This window comes from Diabrotica virgifera, chromosome 3 (assembly GCF_917563875.1).
Source record: "Diabrotica virgifera virgifera chromosome 3, PGI_DIABVI_V3a".
In the NCBI taxonomy this organism is placed as follows: domain Eukaryota; kingdom Metazoa; phylum Arthropoda; class Insecta; order Coleoptera; family Chrysomelidae; genus Diabrotica; species Diabrotica virgifera.
This window is the reverse complement of record NC_065445.1, coordinates 130,620,430-130,641,360: the sequence shown is the minus strand read 5'-3', so window position 1 is coordinate 130,641,360 and position 20,931 is coordinate 130,620,430. Positions and strand designations below refer to the sequence as shown.

At 33.1% G+C, this 20,931-nt stretch overlaps 1 protein-coding gene across 2 annotated transcripts in view; it reads right to left on the bottom strand.

Annotated features, from left to right (window-relative positions):
* LOC114330581 (protein TANC2) overlaps nt 1-20,931 on the bottom strand; it is a 632,990-nt gene that overhangs the window by 533,810 nt on the left and 78,249 nt on the right. For both annotated transcript variants that reach the window (XM_050645525.1, XM_028279976.2), the window contains exon 2: nt 16,523-16,689. In XM_050645525.1, the coding sequence (XP_050501482.1) occupies nt 16,523-16,685 (163 nt within the window). In that variant the 5' untranslated portion in view covers nt 16,686-16,689. The remainder of the gene's footprint in view (nt 1-16,522; nt 16,690-20,931) is intronic.

Here is a 20,931-nt window from a genome sequence, read left to right as displayed (position 1 = left end):
TTTCATGTCCAGACTCGTGACCAGCTTGCACCACCTTTCCGTTCTGTTGGCGGATATCGCATGTAACATTTCCTCCCCAGCCTGTCTTGTCGCTTCCGAGAAAGGGTCTTCTTCATATAGCTGTTCGTATCTTTTAAGTAGGGGTTTAGATTCTTCATTGAGCCCCGCTATGTACTTAGTTCGACAACCTCTAGGGATAAATTTCCGTGATACTTGCTTTACGATTTCTACAAATTTATCGTATGAATCAGGGCAAGGTTCTAGCTGGGAAACTTCTTGATCCAATGTTTCAGAGAATTTTTCCCATTTTGCTTTAGTAAAGTTGAACCTTCTCTTGAAAGGAACAATTTCGTATCTGATTGCCGCGTTGGAAAGACAAATTATTAGTCTGTGCTGTGTCTTTGGGAGGCCGCTTCCAACGATTTTTGTCACCTGGTCTCCAATTCTGTCGCTGATAAATATATTGTCTGGGTTGTAACCTCTGCGCCATCTTCCGCTGTTGAACGACGCAGGCTGCTTTGGATCGTGAATAAGTTTTAGGTTCATGCTTTCAGCCCATTTTTCTAGTTCTTCGCCATTGGAATCTGTTTCGTTGTAACCCGACGCGACACTGTGACAGTTGAAGTCACCCAGTACGAATTTGATTTGCTGTGATTGAAAGTTAGTCGGTTCCTCAAAAGCAAAGTCAGCGTTTGGTGGTTTGTAGATTGACGTTACTGTACAGGAGTTTATCTCCACTGTGAGGATCTCGATGTCATTTTGATCTGTTAGAGGTGTGGATGCTACGTCGATATCTGGTCTGACGAAGACTGCGCTACCATATTGGTCGTGTGGTCTCTCCAGTATGAGCTTCATACCCCGAATCCTTGGTCTGCGGCTTGCAGTACCTCTATGGGTTTCTTGAACCAGTAGAACATCGACACCATGTTCTCTGCACATATTAGACAATAGGTCTTCTTTATCTGCTGAGAGTCCTTCAATATTAATTGAGGTCGTCATCAAAAATGGCCTTGATAAAGACCGTTTTGATTTTGATTGCATCTGTGTTGTTGGTGCACCGGTGTTGAAATTAGAAACAAAAGAAGCAAAAAGCGCGTTAGAGCGGGACCGGGCCCTGCTTCCGCGGAACCCGCGGAACCATGCTCAGCATGCCACAAGAAAATAATGGGAACGAACTCAGATATAATAAACTACATAGAACAGAAGAGAACCTGGTATGAATATGTGAGAAGAACAGACAAAAAAAGTTGGATCACAATAGAATTGGAGTTAAGCCCGATAGGAAGAAGTAAGAGAGGCAGCCTCAGAAGATAAAAATGTATACCATTTTTATTCAGTTGCAATGCGAGGCCAAAAATGTCTTAATTTTTACTTAGATTAGAGAGCGCAACCAGCACTCTTATCGACGATTTCACCTCTTGTTAGAGGCTCTTCAGAGAATGCATAGGTTGCTTTTCTCTAATCCAGTAAATTTTTCGACACATATTAGTCCCACACATCTTTCAGAGATGAAGTGAACGAAGCAATGGAAACAAGAAATCTGCAGGAAAGTAACTGGCAAAAGAGAAAGAACTGGAGAGGACGGTTGAGTGGAGGGATATAATAAAGACAGCGGAAATCCTTAGTTTATATACAAATCATACCGAAAGAGCTAAAAATGTGTGGTAAAAAAGAAATACATAATACGAATATGGACGAATACTTAAAAAAACTATATCCCAAGTATAAAAATATACAAGTGGTAGGGTAAAAGCATAAAAAAACTTATAAGAGCTAAATGTAAACCTTAGGTAAAAATCGGCAAAGAAGTTGTAAATACACTTAATATCTAAATAATGACAAATGTATTGGAATTGAAATTATACCCAATGAAATAATAAAGACCGCTATAGAACCATCAATATGATCATAAAAATACAAAAAGAGATCTTCAGTTTCGGCGCTAGGGTAGGTAAGGCTAAGGCTACGGCACCACGGGCGAGAAATTGACACTAGCAGTAGCCTTAAAACGAACTTAAGGTTCCACGGAACGGAATAGGAATAGCCGAACTGAACCGACTACGCATAAGTCCTGTAGTCGGTACAGTTCGGCTATTCCTATCCCGTTCCTCGGAACCTTAAGTTCGTTTTAAGGCTACTGCTAGCGTCAATTTCTCGCCCGTGGAGCCGTAGCCTAAGGCCAGACAAGCGATAATTTACGGCGCTGTAAGAACAGGAAAATGAAGTGCGAAAATGGGTCCCACGGATGGCCAGACGAGCTGTAAAATATCGCGCAGCAACATAGCAACATAGGATAGGACCCATTTTTCGCGTTTCATTTTACTGCTCTTACGGCGCCGTAAATTATTGCTTGTCTGGTCTTAGCCTAACTGCCTGCAAAACTAGCATAGGCGCCCTTCGGTTTTTTTAATGATTATTTTGAATAACACCAGCACAGGGGTGCCCGCCTGCAGTGCATCCCTTGTTGCAGACCCGTTATCGCCGACCCTGGAGATCTTCTCTTCTTCTTTGAGTGCCTCTCCTATCGGAGATTGGATATCATTAGGGCGATTCTAATTTTATTTACTGCTGTTTTGAACATTTCGTTAGTGGTACAGTCAAACCACTCTCTCAAATTTCTCATCCAGGACATTCTTTCTACGGCCTGGATTTCTTCTTCCTTGGAATGTGTACTTTTGTCCCCTCATCAGGTGGCCTAAGTATTCAAGCTTTCTCTTTTTTATATTCAGTAGAACTTCTGGCTCGTTATTTATTCTGCGTATTACTTCTTCATTTGTAAATTTTATCCACCCAACTTATTCTTAGTATACGGCGGTAGCACCACATCTCAAAGCTTTCAAGATTTTTAATATTCCTCTGTTTAAGAGTCCATGACTCAACACCGTAGAGCAAAGTACTGAATAAATAGCATTTTAACATTCTAGTTCTTAGATGAATACTAATATCACGATTACAAAATAATTTTTTCATTTTTATAAAAGTAGACCTGGCAATTTCAATACGTCTTTTTATCTCATGATTTTGGTCACCTGTTTCATTGATAAGGGTTCCCAAGTATTTGTATTCGTTTACTTTTTCAAGTTGGGTACCGTTTATTGTGATACTAGTGTCATTTATTGGATTCTTACTGAAGGTCATATATTTGGTTTTTTTGACGTTCATCCTTATGCCGTAGTTATTACATATCTCATTCATACTTTCAACTAGATGTTGTAGATATTGCGCTGTTCTTGCCATTATCACAGTATCGTCAGCATATCGAATGTTATTGATAACTTCTCCATTGACTATTATCTCTTCGTTTGCATATGAGAGAGCTTCTTGGCATATTTGTTCGCTGTAGATATTAAACAAGAGCGGTGACAATATACAACCCTGTCGTACCCCTCTACGTATTTCTATTTCGTCCGATGTTTGGTCTTCTATTTTTATATTAGCTCGCTGATTCCAGTACAGATTTAATATTATTTGTATGTCTCTGGTGTCAATGTTCTTACTCTCCAGGATTTCTTTGAGTTTACTGTGGCTAACTTTGTCAAAGGCCTTTTCAAAGTCTATAAAGCAGGCGTGTACCTCTTGGTTAACATCTAGGCATCTCTGTGTTAGAACGTTCAGGGCAAAGAGAGCATCCCTTGTACCTAATCCTTTTCTGAATCCCATCTGTGTATCGTTAATAATTGTGGATGACTCTAAGAAATATTTTAAGCAGGTGACTCATCAAGGAGATTGTTCGATGATCTGAACATTGCATTGCCTTAGTTTTCTTCGGTATGGTGACAAACGTAGACAGCAACCATTCTTGCGGTATTATACCAGTACTGTATATTGTATTGAATATATGCAATATTATGGTTACGGATTTATCATTCAAAAGCTTCAGCAGTTCTGTAGGGATTTCATCAGGTCCGTTTGCTTTTCCATTTTTAGCGTTTCTTATTGCGTATTCTACTTCTTCTTTCAATATGTCTGGCCCAGTTGCATTGATTATCTGAGTTAAGTTGTTTCTATCGTCTTCAAATAATTCATTCAGGTATTCTGTCCATCTTTTTATTTTATTCTCTAGATCTACAATAAGATTTCCATCTTTTTCTTTAAGTTTACCTATTTGGCATTTCTTTATGCTTCCTGTTATCTCTTTTACTTTTTTGTGCATATTGAACGCATCGTACTTTTTCTCATAGGTTTCCATTTCTTCACACTGTTCCTTAATCCACGCTTCTTTGGCTTCATTTATTCTCTTTTTTATGTGTTTGTTTATTTCTTTGTATTTGTCTAGGTAATTCTTCATCTTTCTTCTTTGTTCCATCAAGTCTAGTATGTCCTGTGTCATCCACCCCTTGTTCTTTGTTGTCGTTTTTGTCAGATGTTTCTTTCCTGCTGTTTGTATAGCTAAATTTATGTACTTTAATTTTTGGTTAACGTTATCTGTATCGTTAATTTGTTGTTGCACTGAACTGAGGTTTTCATTTATTTCTTCTCCTGTTTCTTGTCGTATATTTTTGTTTCTAAGTTTATCTAAATCTAGTGTCTTTCTGTGTGGGCTGCTATTCTTTTTTGGTCTCGCCTCTATCACAGTAACTACCATGTTATGATCTGAGCCTATATCAGCTCCTGGGTACGTCTTAGTACATTTAACAGCATTACGATACCTCCTTGCTATCAGAATGTAGTCTATTTGATTTCTCACTATTTTTTCTTTGGTATGTTGTGGAGATGTCCATGTATATAATCGCCGAGAAGGTAATTTGAAAAGGGTGTTTGTTATTACGAAGTCTTCGCTCTGGCAAAATTGAATCAATCGATCTCCTTTGTCGTTTCTGTTTCCAAGTCCATAGTTTCCTACATGTTCTCCTACCTTACCTTGACCGACCTTGGCATTAAGATCGCCCATTATTATGTTAATGTGTTGCTTTTTTATTACTTTCAGCATTTCTTTTAAGTCGTTGTAGAATTGTTCTATTTCATCGTCATCTTTATCTGCTGTTGGTGCATAGACTTGAATAAGATTTATTAAGTTATGTCTTTCTTTAAGTTATGTCTTTCTGGAGATCTTAGAAGCTGCAAAAATGATGGTTTAATAATAACACTCCTTGTTAAGGTACGATTCTGACAACGACTGCAGACGTCAGACGGCAACAGCAGACTGCAGTTACAGTTGTTACCATGACAGACGTCATTACTTTGCACTATTAATTTGTATAATTATTAGCAACTGACGTTCTGCCGGAAAGCAATTGCAGTCTGACGTGGGAATCAGTCTCATACAAATTAATAGTGCACAGTAAAGACGTCTATCACGGCGACAATTGCAACTGACGTCTGCAGTTGCCGTCTGCCGCCGTTGTTGGAATCGTATCTTTACAAAATATAAAGCAATGAGCAAAATGATATTGGAAATATTGAAATATCCGACTAGATATGAAAGTGAAAAGCAGATAAGCAAGCCACATCTGCATCTGTAACCTTAGAATGATTTTAGAATGAAGTAACAAACAGTAAAACTACGTAACAGCGAATATTTAGACCAAGGCATTTGAAAAACAAAATCGATTTTTAAATACAGCACCTATCGCACGAATGCACTTAAATTATTTTTGGGATGACGTCTGGAAAAAAGTCTACAATAAAAAAATTGGTGAAAATGCCTTATTGCATTAACATGTCAAAATCAGCATTTTATTGACAGTATTTTGGGAATTCTGAGGGATTTTTGGGGTTACTGAACTTAAATCGGCCATCAGAACTGACTTCGAGAGCACCTGGTGCCCAGGGTGGCTGCTATGCACGTCTAGTGCACTATGTGTTCTAGGGTCGATTCTGATAGTGTTTGTAACGAGTAATCTGTTTGTATCAACTTAGTGCCAAAAATCCTCCAAACTACTAAAAATGACGTGTCTTAGCATTTACTCTGGGTACAAGGTGCTCCGGGGGTCAGTTCTGATACTCTATCAACTCGAATACTTTTTTAAAAACCCAAAAATCTCATGATTATTCTGTTTGCATTAATTTAGTGCCAACAACCCCCAAAACACTAGAATGTGTGTTTTAGAAGTTACCCGGAGCACCAGATGCTCCGAAGGTTCATTCTGATGGCTTTTTCATGTTTAGCTATTCCAAAAAACCTTCGAGTAACAAAATATGGCCCTTAATATACTGATTTTGACGTATACATACACTGTTAAGTGCATTTTATGCAGTGCAAATGCAATTATTATTCATTTCCACCCATTTTCTACTATAGACTTTTTCCTGATGAAATTTCGAACACAATGCCAAAAGTTGCAAGTCGATAGGTGCTGTATTCAAAAATCGATTTATTTCGGTGTTTTTTATTCTAAATGCACTGGTCTATTTGTTGACTTTGGAAAAATCTCCGAATGAATAGTCAGATGACAATAATAATAGCTACTGTATTGAAAATATTCTATGTAAAAATGTATTAAAATAAATTAAAAATTTCTCTTCAGTTTATTGAATGTATTTATATTATTATAAAATAATATAAATTTATACTCCATGTGGTGAGACCGCTCCCGCCTGGAAAAAATTCTGATTCGGTTTCTTTGTGGATTCCTATTCAAAAATGTCTCCTTTAAACAAATATGTAGGGTGCCGGGCGGAATTTTTGGGCAGAAATTGTTTAAACAATTTTTTTTAAACAAATGCAAAATATCACGTTTTTTAGTTTCGTGGACCATTCTAAACAAGAAAGGTATCTTGTAAATTTTCTCAAAAATTGATAGTTTTCGAGTTATAAGCAATTTAAAATCTGAAAAATGCGAAAATACGCATTTTTGAGGATTAAAAACTTATTTAAATTATTATTTTTGAGGTTGCCATATACTTAAATTGAAGTTTAAACATTCAGCTTCAAGATTCTGAAGAGTGATCGCGTCTAACCTTAATTTAATAGATTATTTGGGACATTCTAAATAAAAAAGTTTGTTAACATTTTTCTCAAAAGTTAATTGTTTTAATGTTATAAGCGATTTAAAAACCGAAAATACGTTTTTTTATCACTTTTCGGATTTTAAATCGCTTATAACTTTAAAACTATTAATTTTTGAGAAAAATGTCAAGAAACTTATTTTATTTAGAATATCCCAAAGAATCTAGAAAAATTATTTTTTCTACGGCCGTGCTAAAAGAGCCACTTTCACGCACGCATTTCCTTTCCGAAAATTGCACTTTCACGCACGGCTTGCGGGAAAGTAAAATATCTTGTAATATGGCATTATAATAAATATACATGCAATACACTAATATTTAGATATTATTTACTAATTTATTTTAAATTTATCTTATTGTGTTCATGTTTTAATGAAATTAGCGCAATAATTCGATGAAATAAAATTATTATTTATTTTGCTCAACAGGCCATGTAGGCCCTGGGCGTGAAAAACACAATTACATTTTTTTTTCTATACATATCTACGATATACAATATTAATTTGTCTATTTCAAAAAATACATCATATAAATATATACATATATATATATATATATATATATATATATATATATATATATATATATATATATATATATATATATATAAAGCTCTCATTTTACAATTCATGGCACATTCTTCTGTTACAATTTTTCTTGCGCTCTTCTTACCACTCCTCTCCATTCTCTTCTGTCTAATACCTTGTTTCTTCAGTTATCTATTTTTAATTCTCGTAAATCTGCTTGGACGCTGTCAAACCATCTTTTACGGGGTCTTCCTTTCCTTTTTTCCCTACTGGTTTCCTGTTCAATATCATCCTGGTCATTCTATGGTTTTCCAATCTTTGCACATGTCCCAGCCATCTTATTATATGTGCCTTTATTATTGCGGTGATTTTTGGTTCCGTATACAGCTCTTCCAACTCTATATTTGTCCTTCTTCTCCATCCCATTTGTGTATTTATGCCGCCGTAAATTGATCGAAGAATTTTCCTCTCCCATCTTTCTAATCTTTCTTCATCTGCCTTTCTTAAAACCCATAATTCAGCTCCATATACAACCGTAGCTCTAATCACTGTCTTGTAAATTCTTTCTCTCCAGATAGTGACTGGAGATCTGACGGGTCGAAATAAAATTATTTTGACATAATATTTAAAAGTCAGATCGGTAGACAATTACGATGGTTTTGTCGTCGTGGTAACCCATTATATTGAAAGTTTGGTTTTGACAACCTTGTCAAAGAATTAATTTGTGTATTTTCACTTCTAAATAAAAATTGATATAACTCTATTTTTTGTGGTTTTTTTTCCAAACGTACGGCCCTAGAAAAAATATTGTTCCTAACTCATGCGAAAAGTGTCTTCCCCGCACTCGTGCTTACCCACGCACGAGACTGCCGTTGACCCGAACGACGCGATAAGAGAGTTCGGGCAAGCAGTCGAGTGCGGGGAAGACACTTTCCGCATGAGTTAGGAACAATATTTTTTCTAGGGCCTTACGTTTGGAAAAACTCACAAAAAATAGAGTCAAATCAATTTTTATTTAAGAGTGAAAATACACAAATTAATTCTTTGACAAGGTTGTCAAAACCAAAAAAGACGACGATATTGGTTTCCATGACGACGATTTAAAACCATTGTAATTGTCTACTTTTGACTTTTAAATATTATGTCAAAATAATTGTATTTCATCGAATTATTGCGTTAATTTTATTAAAACATGAACACAATAAGATACATTTGAAATAAATTAGGAAATAATATCTAAATGTTAGTTTATTGCATGTATTATAGTATATTCTAATGCCATATTAGAAGGTATTCTACTTTCACGCACGCCGTGCGGGAAAGTGCAACTTTCGCAAACGAAATGCGTGCTAGAAAGTGGCTGTTTAAGCACGGCCGTAGAAAAATATCTATTTCGAAGGAAAATAGGAGATTTTTGAAATAGAGCGCGCCGCACCGGCAAAATAATCGGATAAACATGCATATTTACCAATTAAATAACAACGGTATAAATTAAAGTTAGACGCGATCGCTCTTCAGAATCTTAAAGCTGAATGTGTAACCTTTAAATTAAGTATCTGGCAACCTCAAAAATACTAATTTAAATATAAGTTTTTAAGCCTCGAAAATGCGTATTTTCGCATTTTTCAGATTTTATTTAAATCGCTTATAACTCATCGCTTATAGAAACATTACAAGATACCTTTCTTGTTTAGAATGACCCAAAAAACCTAAAAATATATATTTTAGAGCAAAAAAAACGTGGTCTTTTGTAATTGTTTAAAAAAATTGTTTAAACAATTTCTGCCCAAAAATTCCGCCCGGCACCCTTCCGATATGTTTAAAGGGGACATTTTTGAACAGGAATCCACAAAGAAACCGATTGAGAAATTCTTTCAGACGGGAGCGATCTCAACACATGGACTAATAATTTATGTATGAATTTTACACAATTATTTATTTACTTTTCGATAAAATTGTACCAATTTTATAGGTTATGATATTACATATTACATAGCTTCCAATTTTACAAACAGTATATAAACTTGATAATAAGTTTCCTAATTGTGTATCAAATTTCCCAAATCAAATACTAAATAACCTATTGAATCAAAATATGTGAATAGTAGGTAAATAATTCGTTGTTAATAAATTTCAAATATTTCAAGTTGCTTTGTAGTTTGTATGCAAAATATAATATTTTATATTAAAAGGTTCATGTCAAATATAATAATTGACGTTGTTATTTTTGATGAGGTTCGCGAAACGTAAAATTATTTCATATTTTTTTAAGCTGTCTGTTATAAACCAGTCATACAGTCGTATGGTCAACTGGATTAATTAAATCTTTAATTTATTCATGATAGCCATTCCAGGATTCTGAAACTTGCACCAGCTTGTACAGATTATATAGAGGATGAGTACATAGATGTTTTGGAGTCTTCTTCTTCTTCGTCTTCTTCTTGTTCTTCTTCCTCTTATTCTTCTTATATTAGTCCTCTTGACCTGTTCTTAACGGATTTTGATCTTGTATTCGTAGCTGGGATGTTGACTGCCAACTATCTCGCCACCTTTTAAAGGGCCTTCCTATTAGTATCTTGCCTGTTTGCTTTGAATCATCTCTGGCTATACGGGGTATTCTCTCGCTGTCCATTCTCATCACATGCTGATTCCATTTTCATGCTGAAGAACTACAGCATAAAAATATCAACAGCTAAGACCAAATCCCTGGTAGTGTCAAGAGTACCTATACCATGCAAAATAGTACTTAGCAACGAACCAATATTTTGAACAAGTCTCGAGATTCGAATATCTGGGAGTTAAAATGTGTAGTTATGGATATCTTAAAGAAAGCGTCCGAAAGCAAGCAAATAAAGCCAATTACGTGTCAGGATGTCTGAGGGATGTCATCTGGATAATAAAGATGACAAATAAAAAAAAACAGTAAAATCCTTTATAAAAGGTATATATTTAAAATCCCTAAAAAGGGCTACATCACGATCACATAACTAGTTTTCGATTGGTTTACCAATCATCATCAGTGCTTACCTAAAATGAATATAACCTGGTAAAATAATGCAAAGATTTTGAAATTTTGACTACGGTTAAGAAAGTTGTAGGTTATACTCACGTAAAATTTACATGTTAGCCATCAAGATATAATTTTATAAAATTACGTGGGTCAAAGCCCTGTACAAGTAATCCGTCAAGGAATCATTGGTTGAAAATGCTAACTGAAGCATGGATGTTTAAAGTATTTTACTAATATGCCCCAAATGACAATGAAATGGATAGAGACTTCCGAACGATGACATGACAGAAGTGACAGTTCCACAGGAAGTTGAAAAATTAACCTGTCATATTTAAAAACTATGGTGTACAGCTAGTTAAAATTAGAAATGAAATAACAACACTCACCCCATTGTGAAAAATCATTTAAAATTCAGTAAACTAGATGTTGTAGTTAAAAATGTATTCACGTATATTGTCAGTGGAGGTGGTTAGGCAAACCACATTACACAAATGTTTGTATTCGAGAACAAAAGTCAGTAATCAAATCTTGTTGTCAAGAGACCTAAGATTTAAAAAATTTTGTGTTGATTTAAAGTTATCGAATTTATTTAACTTATTGGTAGCTGTTGGAATTTGTGTAAGTTTAAAAAAGAGATCACAATGGGTGTGACTGAGATGTGAAAATGTCTTCAATAATCTAGGAGGATGTATCATTAAGAAAGCACAAGCTCAAACTTAGACGACTAATTCCTAAAGACTACGCAGGCTGCCCGGATCCCTAAGGGTCCAAAAACCAAAACCGTCATAAGATGATGACAGTAGGGGCTGGGGGGTATGAAATGTTTGTGAGAAAATTAATGAGAAAGGAACATGAACGGGGCCCAGGAAGAAAATTAGACTTTTGATTTGGATTTACTATAGATGAGTGTTACATGTTGGTAATGACAGATTGAATAGTTAGGGTTAGATAGTCATAAATATGGTGGTGGGTTGTATGTAGATGAAAATTTATATAATGTGGATGTCTGTAGATGATGATATCAGTAATTTATATGTATGTTATGGATAGAGAAAGTGGTTTGATGGCTGAAGATGAAAAGAAAATTATTGTGGCTTGTACCAGATAAATTATAAGTGTGAATATGAACGAAGCAGTAGAAGGGGGTGAAAAGTAATATTATAAACGTGTTAAGAAAAAAGTTGTCGATGGAGTGGTTAGAGGTCCCGATTGAACGAAACATGGCGGTTGACACAATTCGGACTTTTTTGTTTTTCTTTGATTATTTCTAGGTCCTCGTACAAGTCTAATTTTAAGGTTTGGTTGTCGAATCCTTAGGGAACGCAGCATGTCGTAAGACTTTAAGCTGTCTTTTATGAATGAGCTTGTCTATGATGTGTGGATCGTAACCGTTATTAAAGGCTATTTGACGAACTATATTTAATTCTTTATTGTAATTGGATTGTGATAAGGGAATGGTTTCAAGGCGTTGTATGTAACTGTAAAAGGCGGCAAGTTTGTGTGACATTGGGTGGTTAGAAGATAGTGGTATAACATAGTCAGTCTGTGTCGGTTTCGTAAAGATACTGAAATCGAAGTGGTCATTTAATCTGGTAATAGTGAGGTCAAGAAAATTAATTGATTGGGATGACTCTAATTCCATGGTGAATTTAATATTGGGATGGATTTGATTAATTTTAGAAAGTAATAAATCATCTGTATTTGAGTTACCTGAGATGATCAGTAAACAATCATCAACATAACGATCCCAATGGAGAATTTCAGGATTTTTCATGATATTTACGGATTCCAAATGATCCATAAAAATGTCAGCTAGAAGAGGAGATAGGCAACTACCCATGGCTAAACCATCAGGTTGTCTGTAATATTTATTGTTGAATACAAAGAAGTCTTGAGCTAGACTCTTAAACAAGCAAATTTTGAACATCTTCTTAATGCTTTAATGAGCACTATTTAATCAAAAATGAGAATACTATCTGAATTTAGGTAAAAATTAAATAAAAAACCGACCCCCATAAGAACTATAGTATAAGCAAAACTGATTATTTAAAATAGCTGTCGCATTATAAAATGAAGCAATTTACCTAGCACGCTTATAAATAGAATGCAGCAGATCTGATAACCGATTCTAAAGGAAGTCAGCACTATGAAAAAATCTACATTAATGAAGTAACAACTATCAAGACAACTATATAACACAACATACAATATAGTAGTAACAAAAACATCAGACTTTGATGCCAACCCAAGGTTTCAAAAACCCGTTCACAAATTTTAGCTCTAGAAGTAGGTAAAGAACATAATTTATGCCAAAAAGCAAACCCGCATGAAACGGTGGTTTTTTTTATTGAATAATAAACATTTTCACTCGCAAATAACTCAAAAATATTGACTTAGTGAAAAAACTCTGCAGTACAAAAGATACTTACAATTAGTAAGTTTATCCATTTCTCGACTTATTTTACACGTATTATTTTTCACACCCGAGAAGGGGTGACTATCACCCCCCAAGTAAAAGCAACCAACGGCACAAGTTCAACTTTGAAGTGGTAGGTAAGTAGAACTTAAAACCAAATTTTCATGCAATTCGGAGTTGAGTTGACCCTGAAAATTACACTCAAAAATGATCGTTTACTGGGCTAATAAGTTTTTTTTTGAAAATCAATTCCAGAATGAGAGGCTAAACGTCAAAAACATGTCATTTTAATTACAATTGTGAATAATAGTATATTAAGTATGGAGAACGGTAAGGGTTTTATACCGATCGAAGACAATTGTTTGGAGGAGGAGCGGAGCGACGACTCCAATTATTGGCTGAGATCGGTTATTTGCACGATTGATACCATTATAAATTATAAAATTAATAGTCCAAGTAATGAAGCTTAAAATAGGAAAAAACCTCGCAATTTTTACAGAATGGATCGATTTGCTTGAAAATTTGAGAATAAGTAGTGGATAGTCCAAGGATCAAAATCTACATCATGCCAATAGGCGCTTTTACCATGGGGGTGGTTGCCACCCCATCTCGTGGGTACAAATTTTTTCTTATATTTTAATCACAAAAGTTGGTTAAAACGTTCATTTTAAGCAAAAAACGTTTAATTAATTTTTTTGGTAAAATTGATAGTTTTCGATTTATTCGCTATCGAAAGTATTAGTTTTATATCGAAAAAATCAATGTTTTTAATAAGTTTTCTGCTAATAACTCCAAAAATTTTCGTTTTATCAAAACAACTTTACTTAACAAAAATGTACCTTCTGAAAAAATAAACAAAACCTTTTTTTTTTTTTAAATTTTCTTTAAGGCCAATAGTAATCGAGTTATACTGTATTAAATGTTGGCTCCTCTTCGCCAAATGCTACATATTGTAGTTTCAAAGTCAAAAGACGGGAAAACTATGCATTTTTCAAGGATAACTTGTTCAAAATAATTTAAAGTACTTAAAAATATCTATCTCTAGAAATAAAAAAGAACCTAGCTCAAAAATTAAGTGACTTATAATTAAAAGAATGTCAGTCCCTATTTTTTTCAGCGAAAAAGTGACCGCAAGCAACCCCTAATCGCCACCCTAATTAAAATTAGTCATTGACCTTATTTAGTCTTTTTTATTTATGTATTATTAATAGGTTCTAGAAGTTTGACCGGCTTAGAATGATTAGTTTAAAAAAAAATGGAGTTAAAATGAATAACGAGTTTTTTTAGTTTGGAAAAAAATGGCCTTTTTTAAAACTTGTAATAACATGCCAAAACCACCTTTACCAACCCTTTCAAAGTCACCTCTTTTTGTGACTGAGGATTTTAAAAAGATTGAATATTAATAGGCTTATAGATCTTGTAAAAGCCTACAAAATTATTATTTACTAAACTTTAAAGGATAAAAAATAAAAAAGCTACGGTTAAAAAATTAATATATTTTTTTGAAAAAAAAAGGAAAAATCCAATTTGAAGCATATTATTGTAAGTTAGCGGTGTTTTTAGTCATTGGCCCTATTCATTCTTATTTATTTATGTATTATTAATAGATTCTAGAATATTGACTGGCTTAGAATGATTAGTTTTTAAAAAACTGAAGTTAAAAGCGAATAACGAATTTTTGTAGTTTGGTAAAAAAGGCCATTTTCTTCAGAATAGAAAGATAAGCATCAGAGATACGTAAAAATGTTTAAATACAAAATTGTAGGTTATTTAGTGCCCAAGAACTTGATTTGAAAAAAATTTTTCTACGGCAAAAATTGAGTGAATTGTAAATGAGTAAGTATATCGAAAAACATTGATTTTATATACAAAACTATCACTTTCGATAGCGAATAAATCGAAAACTATTAATTTTATCAAAAAAATTTATAGAGCATTTTTTGTTTAGAATAAATGTTTTTATTAACTTTTATGGTCAAAATATAATAAAAAATTTCCACCCCCAAGATGGGGTGGCAACCACCCCCATGGTAAAAGCGCCTTTCGGCATCATATAGATTTTGATCCTTGGACTATCCACTACTTATTCTCAAATTTTCAAGTAAATCGATCCATTCTGTAAAAATTGCGAGGTGAAAAGCTACGGTTCCTGGCCTATAAACATTTTCGTCATATTGACTAGTCTCATTCATTTTATCAAGATAGATACTTTGGTTGTTAGGTAGTAACTAGGGTGCATAACAACAATGGAGAATTGAGTTTTTATTTAGTTGTCAATAATTTTAAGTACAATTTTGATTATTATAAATTAAAATATGAGCGAAAGTGAATTTGAAGAAATTGAACGGGCTTGGGAAGAAGGGTGTTCCGCAATTATTCCCGAAAACTCCAAAATCCGTTATCAAAATACCTACCACAGTTTTAAAAAATGGTGCGAAGGCAAGAATTTAAGAATCGAAGAAAAGACTCTATTGGCATATTTCGTTCAAAGACATATGCAGTTGAAAGCTCCTGGAAGCCTCTGGGCAGAATATTCAATGATTAAATCCACCGTTTTTCTTTATGATGGCATTGATATTTCCAAGTTTTCAACTTTTATCGCGTATTTGAAGAGAAAAAATGTTGGATACTACTAATGTATGCGATTCTGCAGGAGTTTCTGTTAGAAGTGAAACCACAGCCCAAACAAGTGGGATTTCATTAAATAGTTTAACAAATTGTACCATATTAATAAATAATTCGTTAGTTTTCTTTATTCTTTCAAAAAATAAATTAAAATTAAGAGATTTTTTAACTCGACGGTAAGTGAATTACTTACCGTCGAGTTGGAGTACTTACCGTCGAGTTGGACTACTTACCGTCGAGTTGCTAGTAAATGTCACCTACTGACGTAAAATCTGTCACGGTAAACAGTCAAAAATGATCAATCGTGCAAAAAATAATATAAAATATTCAGCGCGATATGTTTACGTATTTTACGTTTCTTATTTTTACTGATTCATTATGTTTACTATTTTAAATTTTAAAATATAATATTTAATCAAAATCCACAAGGAAAAGAAAAGGTTTTCCTGTAGTTGGCTGTATACCATCAATCACAAAATTGGAAAGAAATCCTTTGTAAAAGGTATAAAATTTTTTTATTAAAAATCCCTTAAAAGGGCTACATCACAACAAAACGTTTTCGATTTTTATAAAAAATCATCATCAGTGTTCGATAAACTGGAAGCTAGCTGAGCCGAACTGAAATTAGTTGCCATTAAGTCATTGAAATGTGATCAACTCAATTTGGATCCCACGTGTTGGGAAACCTGTATACCTTACCTTAGGGCATTATCCTGTTTGCCATGTGACCATCACAGGCCTTTTTATCGAAGTATGCACTTTTAAGGCATCTATATTATATGTAAAGGGTTTTTACCCAGATATTTTTCTTTTGTGGCTCAGCTAGCATCCAGTTTATCGAACACTGATGATGATTTTTTATAAAAATCGAGAACGTTTTGTTGTGATGTAGCCCTTTTAAGGGATTTTTAATAAAAAAATTTTATACCTTTTACAAAGGATATCTTTCCAATATTTAATCATTCAGAATAAATAATAACACGCGGTATGACTTACCTTTGTTCCACGTAGCTTCTTGTTCAGCGATAATAGTATCATCATCTGACCACAAAATTTCTTCTGTAGAAGCTGCTAGACTGTGACATTCGGAAAGCATGTCAAAATCTATACTTCTTCGAAAATGTATCTCGTCAAAATCGATACTTTTGCGGAACTCCATATTTCTAAAAAAAATTGTTTAAGTTCATAAAACACTCTTTCTTTAGTTTTCGAAAACTATTTATTTCTGCCGTAATAATGATAATTACCAAGATACGTATTTATACAAAATATATTTATATTGATATAAACGTTAGAGAAACCTCATAGTTATAACTTAAACATTAATAACATCCACATGAAGCTTTAAAATTAAAATCGAGTGACTCTCCACATTAATACTAAACTTTTATTTATCTTCTTCTCTTTAGATATGCATGCCGAATTTGACATAGGGATTTTTCATACTAGTGCAGCAGATTCGTGCAAATATTATAAGAATTGCACATTTAATGATACAAACATATAATTTGGTACACGTATACAATACATATAAACGTTCAAATTTAGATATGAAGCCATCTCAGAGCGTAGGGGTTGAATTCAATATTTCAACCAATCAAGGTTCTCCATTTCGATGTTCTTCGAAAATATCCATCCTTTAAAGAGCAATAACTCCGCCGTTAGGAGAAAGACATAGGTCTTTCAGACGCGAATCTCTTTGTTTTTGTATTAGCTACAATTTTGTTCTTAATGATTTTTCTATAAAATTATTATTTTTAAGTTATTCATGAAAAACGGTTGTAAAACGTGAGTTTTTTCAATGAAAAATGCATAGTTTCAATCGCAAATAACTTGGAAAGGGAAAGTGTCAATTTTGCAAAAACATTTTATAGAACAAAATTTACTCAAAATTGGTCACTCTTCGATTTCCACAGTTATTTTGATTAAAAAAAAATTCATTCGCTATATGGGGTTGTTTTCACCCCCCGTGCAAAAGCGCAGTTCGGCATAGGGTAGATTTTGACAAAGGTTATAATTACTACCTAAATCCAAATTTTCAAGGAAATCGACCTTGGTTCTCAAAATTTAACGTAAAAATGGCTGTTGATTGAACTATAATATACAATATACATTATTAAAAACTTCAATTTATACAGGGTGTTTCATTAATAATTGTCCATATAGTAACTGGAGAAACCTTAGCACAAAATACGAAGATTTAACCTAAATCACTTAAATAAAATGTGGTTCCTTACCGAGTTACAGGGTGTGTTATTTAAAAATTTAAAAATTATTTTTGCTCAGAATTTTGAAACTATTCGACGTATCCTTTTCATACTTGGCAGGAAGTGGGACTACTAGACACCCTACTAAATTATGATAAACAAACTTTTCTAGCTACTACCAGAGGCGTACGACAGGGGATGGTGAATGGTTGACCCTTCTCAAATTGTACGCCACTGGAGGAATTACTATTTTAGTACCATTTTTAGATTCTCCATTACTTTTTACGTAAATAATATACTCTTCAGTGGTAACGATAAAGTCATTAGTTTTCGAGATATTTGAAGTTAAATATGAAACGGCACAGTTATTTTGATTATTTTATGATATGATTCATATGATTAAAATTTAAAAATTATTTGTACCCAGTACTTTAAAACTATTTGGCGTATCCTTATCATACTTGGCAGAGAGTACAGGTACTGTGAATCGTACTAAATTACGATAAATTAACGTTTCTAGCTACTACCAGAGGCGTACGACAAGGGATAGTGGCTGGTTGACCCTTCCCAAATTCTACGCCACTGACGAAATTGCTATTTTAGTGTAATTTTTTGATTTTGCAATACTTTTAATGAAAATAATGTACTCTTCATTCGTAACGATAAAATGATTAGTTTTCGAGATATTTGAAATTAAAAATGAAGCGACCAATACATTAATCAAAATAACCGTGTCGTTTCATTTTTAACTTCTAAAATCTCGAAAACTAATTAGTGGAGTCAATGAAGGTTTTCACCTCCGATTTCGTTGAACCTCCATCGATTTTCATGAAAATTGGTAAGTATGTAGAGGATACCTCAAGAAACAAAGGTGACATGGTGCCAACTTGCGCTTTTACAATGGGGGGGATGCCACCCCTTCTCGCGGGTGGAAATTATTTTATTAAAAATAATACCACTAATCGATAGAGGGACAAAATATAAGTAAAATTTGTTATATAAAGTTATTTCAATAAATCAATAGTTTTTGAGTTATTAAAGATCAAAAGTTTTGATTTTTCCTGAAAAAAATCCATGTTTTAAAGCAGTTTTTCATAAATATCTCAAAAACCATAAGTTTCTTCAAAAAAGTTGTTATTACCAAAATCGAAGATAATATAAAAATAAATAAGCTCCTTTTTCGAAAAATCCTTTATTACGTACACAAAGTCAGTTATATGCAATTGAATGTATATTTTTTTTCCGCGAGTACTCAAATCTTAGTATTCAAGCTTAAATAACAAGAAAACGATGCACTTTGTTAAATATATATATTAAACATTTTAATAAAGTACTTCAAGTTAACTATCAAAAAGCTATATAAGAAGTCGATAGCATCAAAATTAAGCAAGTTATGATGGAAATAAGAGGACCCTTTCAGATTTTTTAGGGAAGAATGAAAAATGAAACATACGTCATTTCCACAAAAATTAAAATTTATAGTAACCCATTTAAAACTTTATTTATTTTAACATGAGTAATAACTTCAACAATTTTGACCGGTTTAGAATGCAAATTTTTGAAAAAAAAAATACGATTAAAAAAATTAGAATTTTTCAAATTTTCGTGAATTTCATTTTCTTTTGATAATAACTCCAAAAATACTCGATATACTTAAAAATGGTAGAGAACAAAATTTTAGTTTTAACTTTATTTAAGCGTTTTCTTTTTTAATATTTTTTTACAACAAAAAATAACCGAGATAGAAACATTTAAATCCTAAATTTTACTGCGAGAACCATGTAACCGGGGACTTTCACCTTGTATTAAAAAAAAATAAAGGATTTAGAAAATTATGTTTAATACAGTGTTATAGAACTTTTACTTAGCTTTGTAATGGTTTTTGGATAAATCTCATATTTCAAAATTTAACGGAGTTATTTTAAAAAAACCAATAACATTTTCTTTGAAAAAATTTTATAGCGGAGATTTTGTATGTATACAGGTTGTGGGAAGTCCAATTAGTCGTTTGTTGTAGGAGATACGAAAAAAGTTTATTTAGGTGAGATTGGGGCATAGATAATATCAGAATTTAAATACATTTCCAAATATACAGGGCCACCCATATTGACAGGGTGAAACAAAATTATCTTTTGTTTAATGGAACACCCTGTATATTTTTACATTTTTGGATTCTCCTCTATGTTTTATTTCTTAAAATATCAGGTTTTGTGATGTTATACGAAGTAGTTTAAAAAATAATTACGTTTTTATTTTCAAATTTCATAGCAATATTACCCCCTGTATAATTGTAGTGATTTGACATCAGAAAATCAATTTATGTTGAAGTGATTTTTAATATAATCTATTATTGTTAAAAATTATTATTCTAGCAAAACGTTTAATTTTAGCTAATACAGGGTTGGTCGAAACTGAATGAGTGTTTTCTCAAAGTTTGAGAGTATGAGTTTTCTCAAACGGAACAGCCTATAATGCCTGTAATGAGCATTGTAATGAAATGCTATTGTATAGCACTTTATTATTTCCCACCCTGCCAGTGAGAACTGAATTTATTTTTGAAATCCCTAACTTTATGTCTTTAATTATTTTAAATATTGTAAACGATTAAAAAACAATCAAATTAAATTGAAATGAATAACCAGTGTATATCTTCCACATTTACTTCATATTTAACGTAGCCTGTACCATAACATTGCACAGATTATTATCCCTGTATAGCAACGATATACCATGAATGTGAATTATTCATACTTGAGAAATGTCCTATACCCAGTCTCACAAAAAGAAAGGGATTCCTCAAACATAATATTGAAGCACGGCAAATTAGCTAAACATGTGATGTACATAAACTTAAAAAAATACGTGCTACATAATTTAAAATCGCACCGGCGGCTCTAATCATCAAGAGATTTTAGGGTGTGAGTTCATACAACAATATTTAAGTTAAAGAAAAGAAATTATTAATTTTTTGGGCGCCATTAATAGATCAGAATCTATTACTATTTATCTATATAAAAATTACAAAAATGTTACGAAAAAAATGGTATCTCTTTGACTACTAATGGTACTTACCCTTGTTGTCTGTAGTAGGCTGCGTTTCCTAATACAATAAGGATACATAGATGGATTGTGCGAACAGAAAAAGACGAAATAAGTTTTAACATAGTTACCATTTATTTAGATAGAAAATAGTCATTA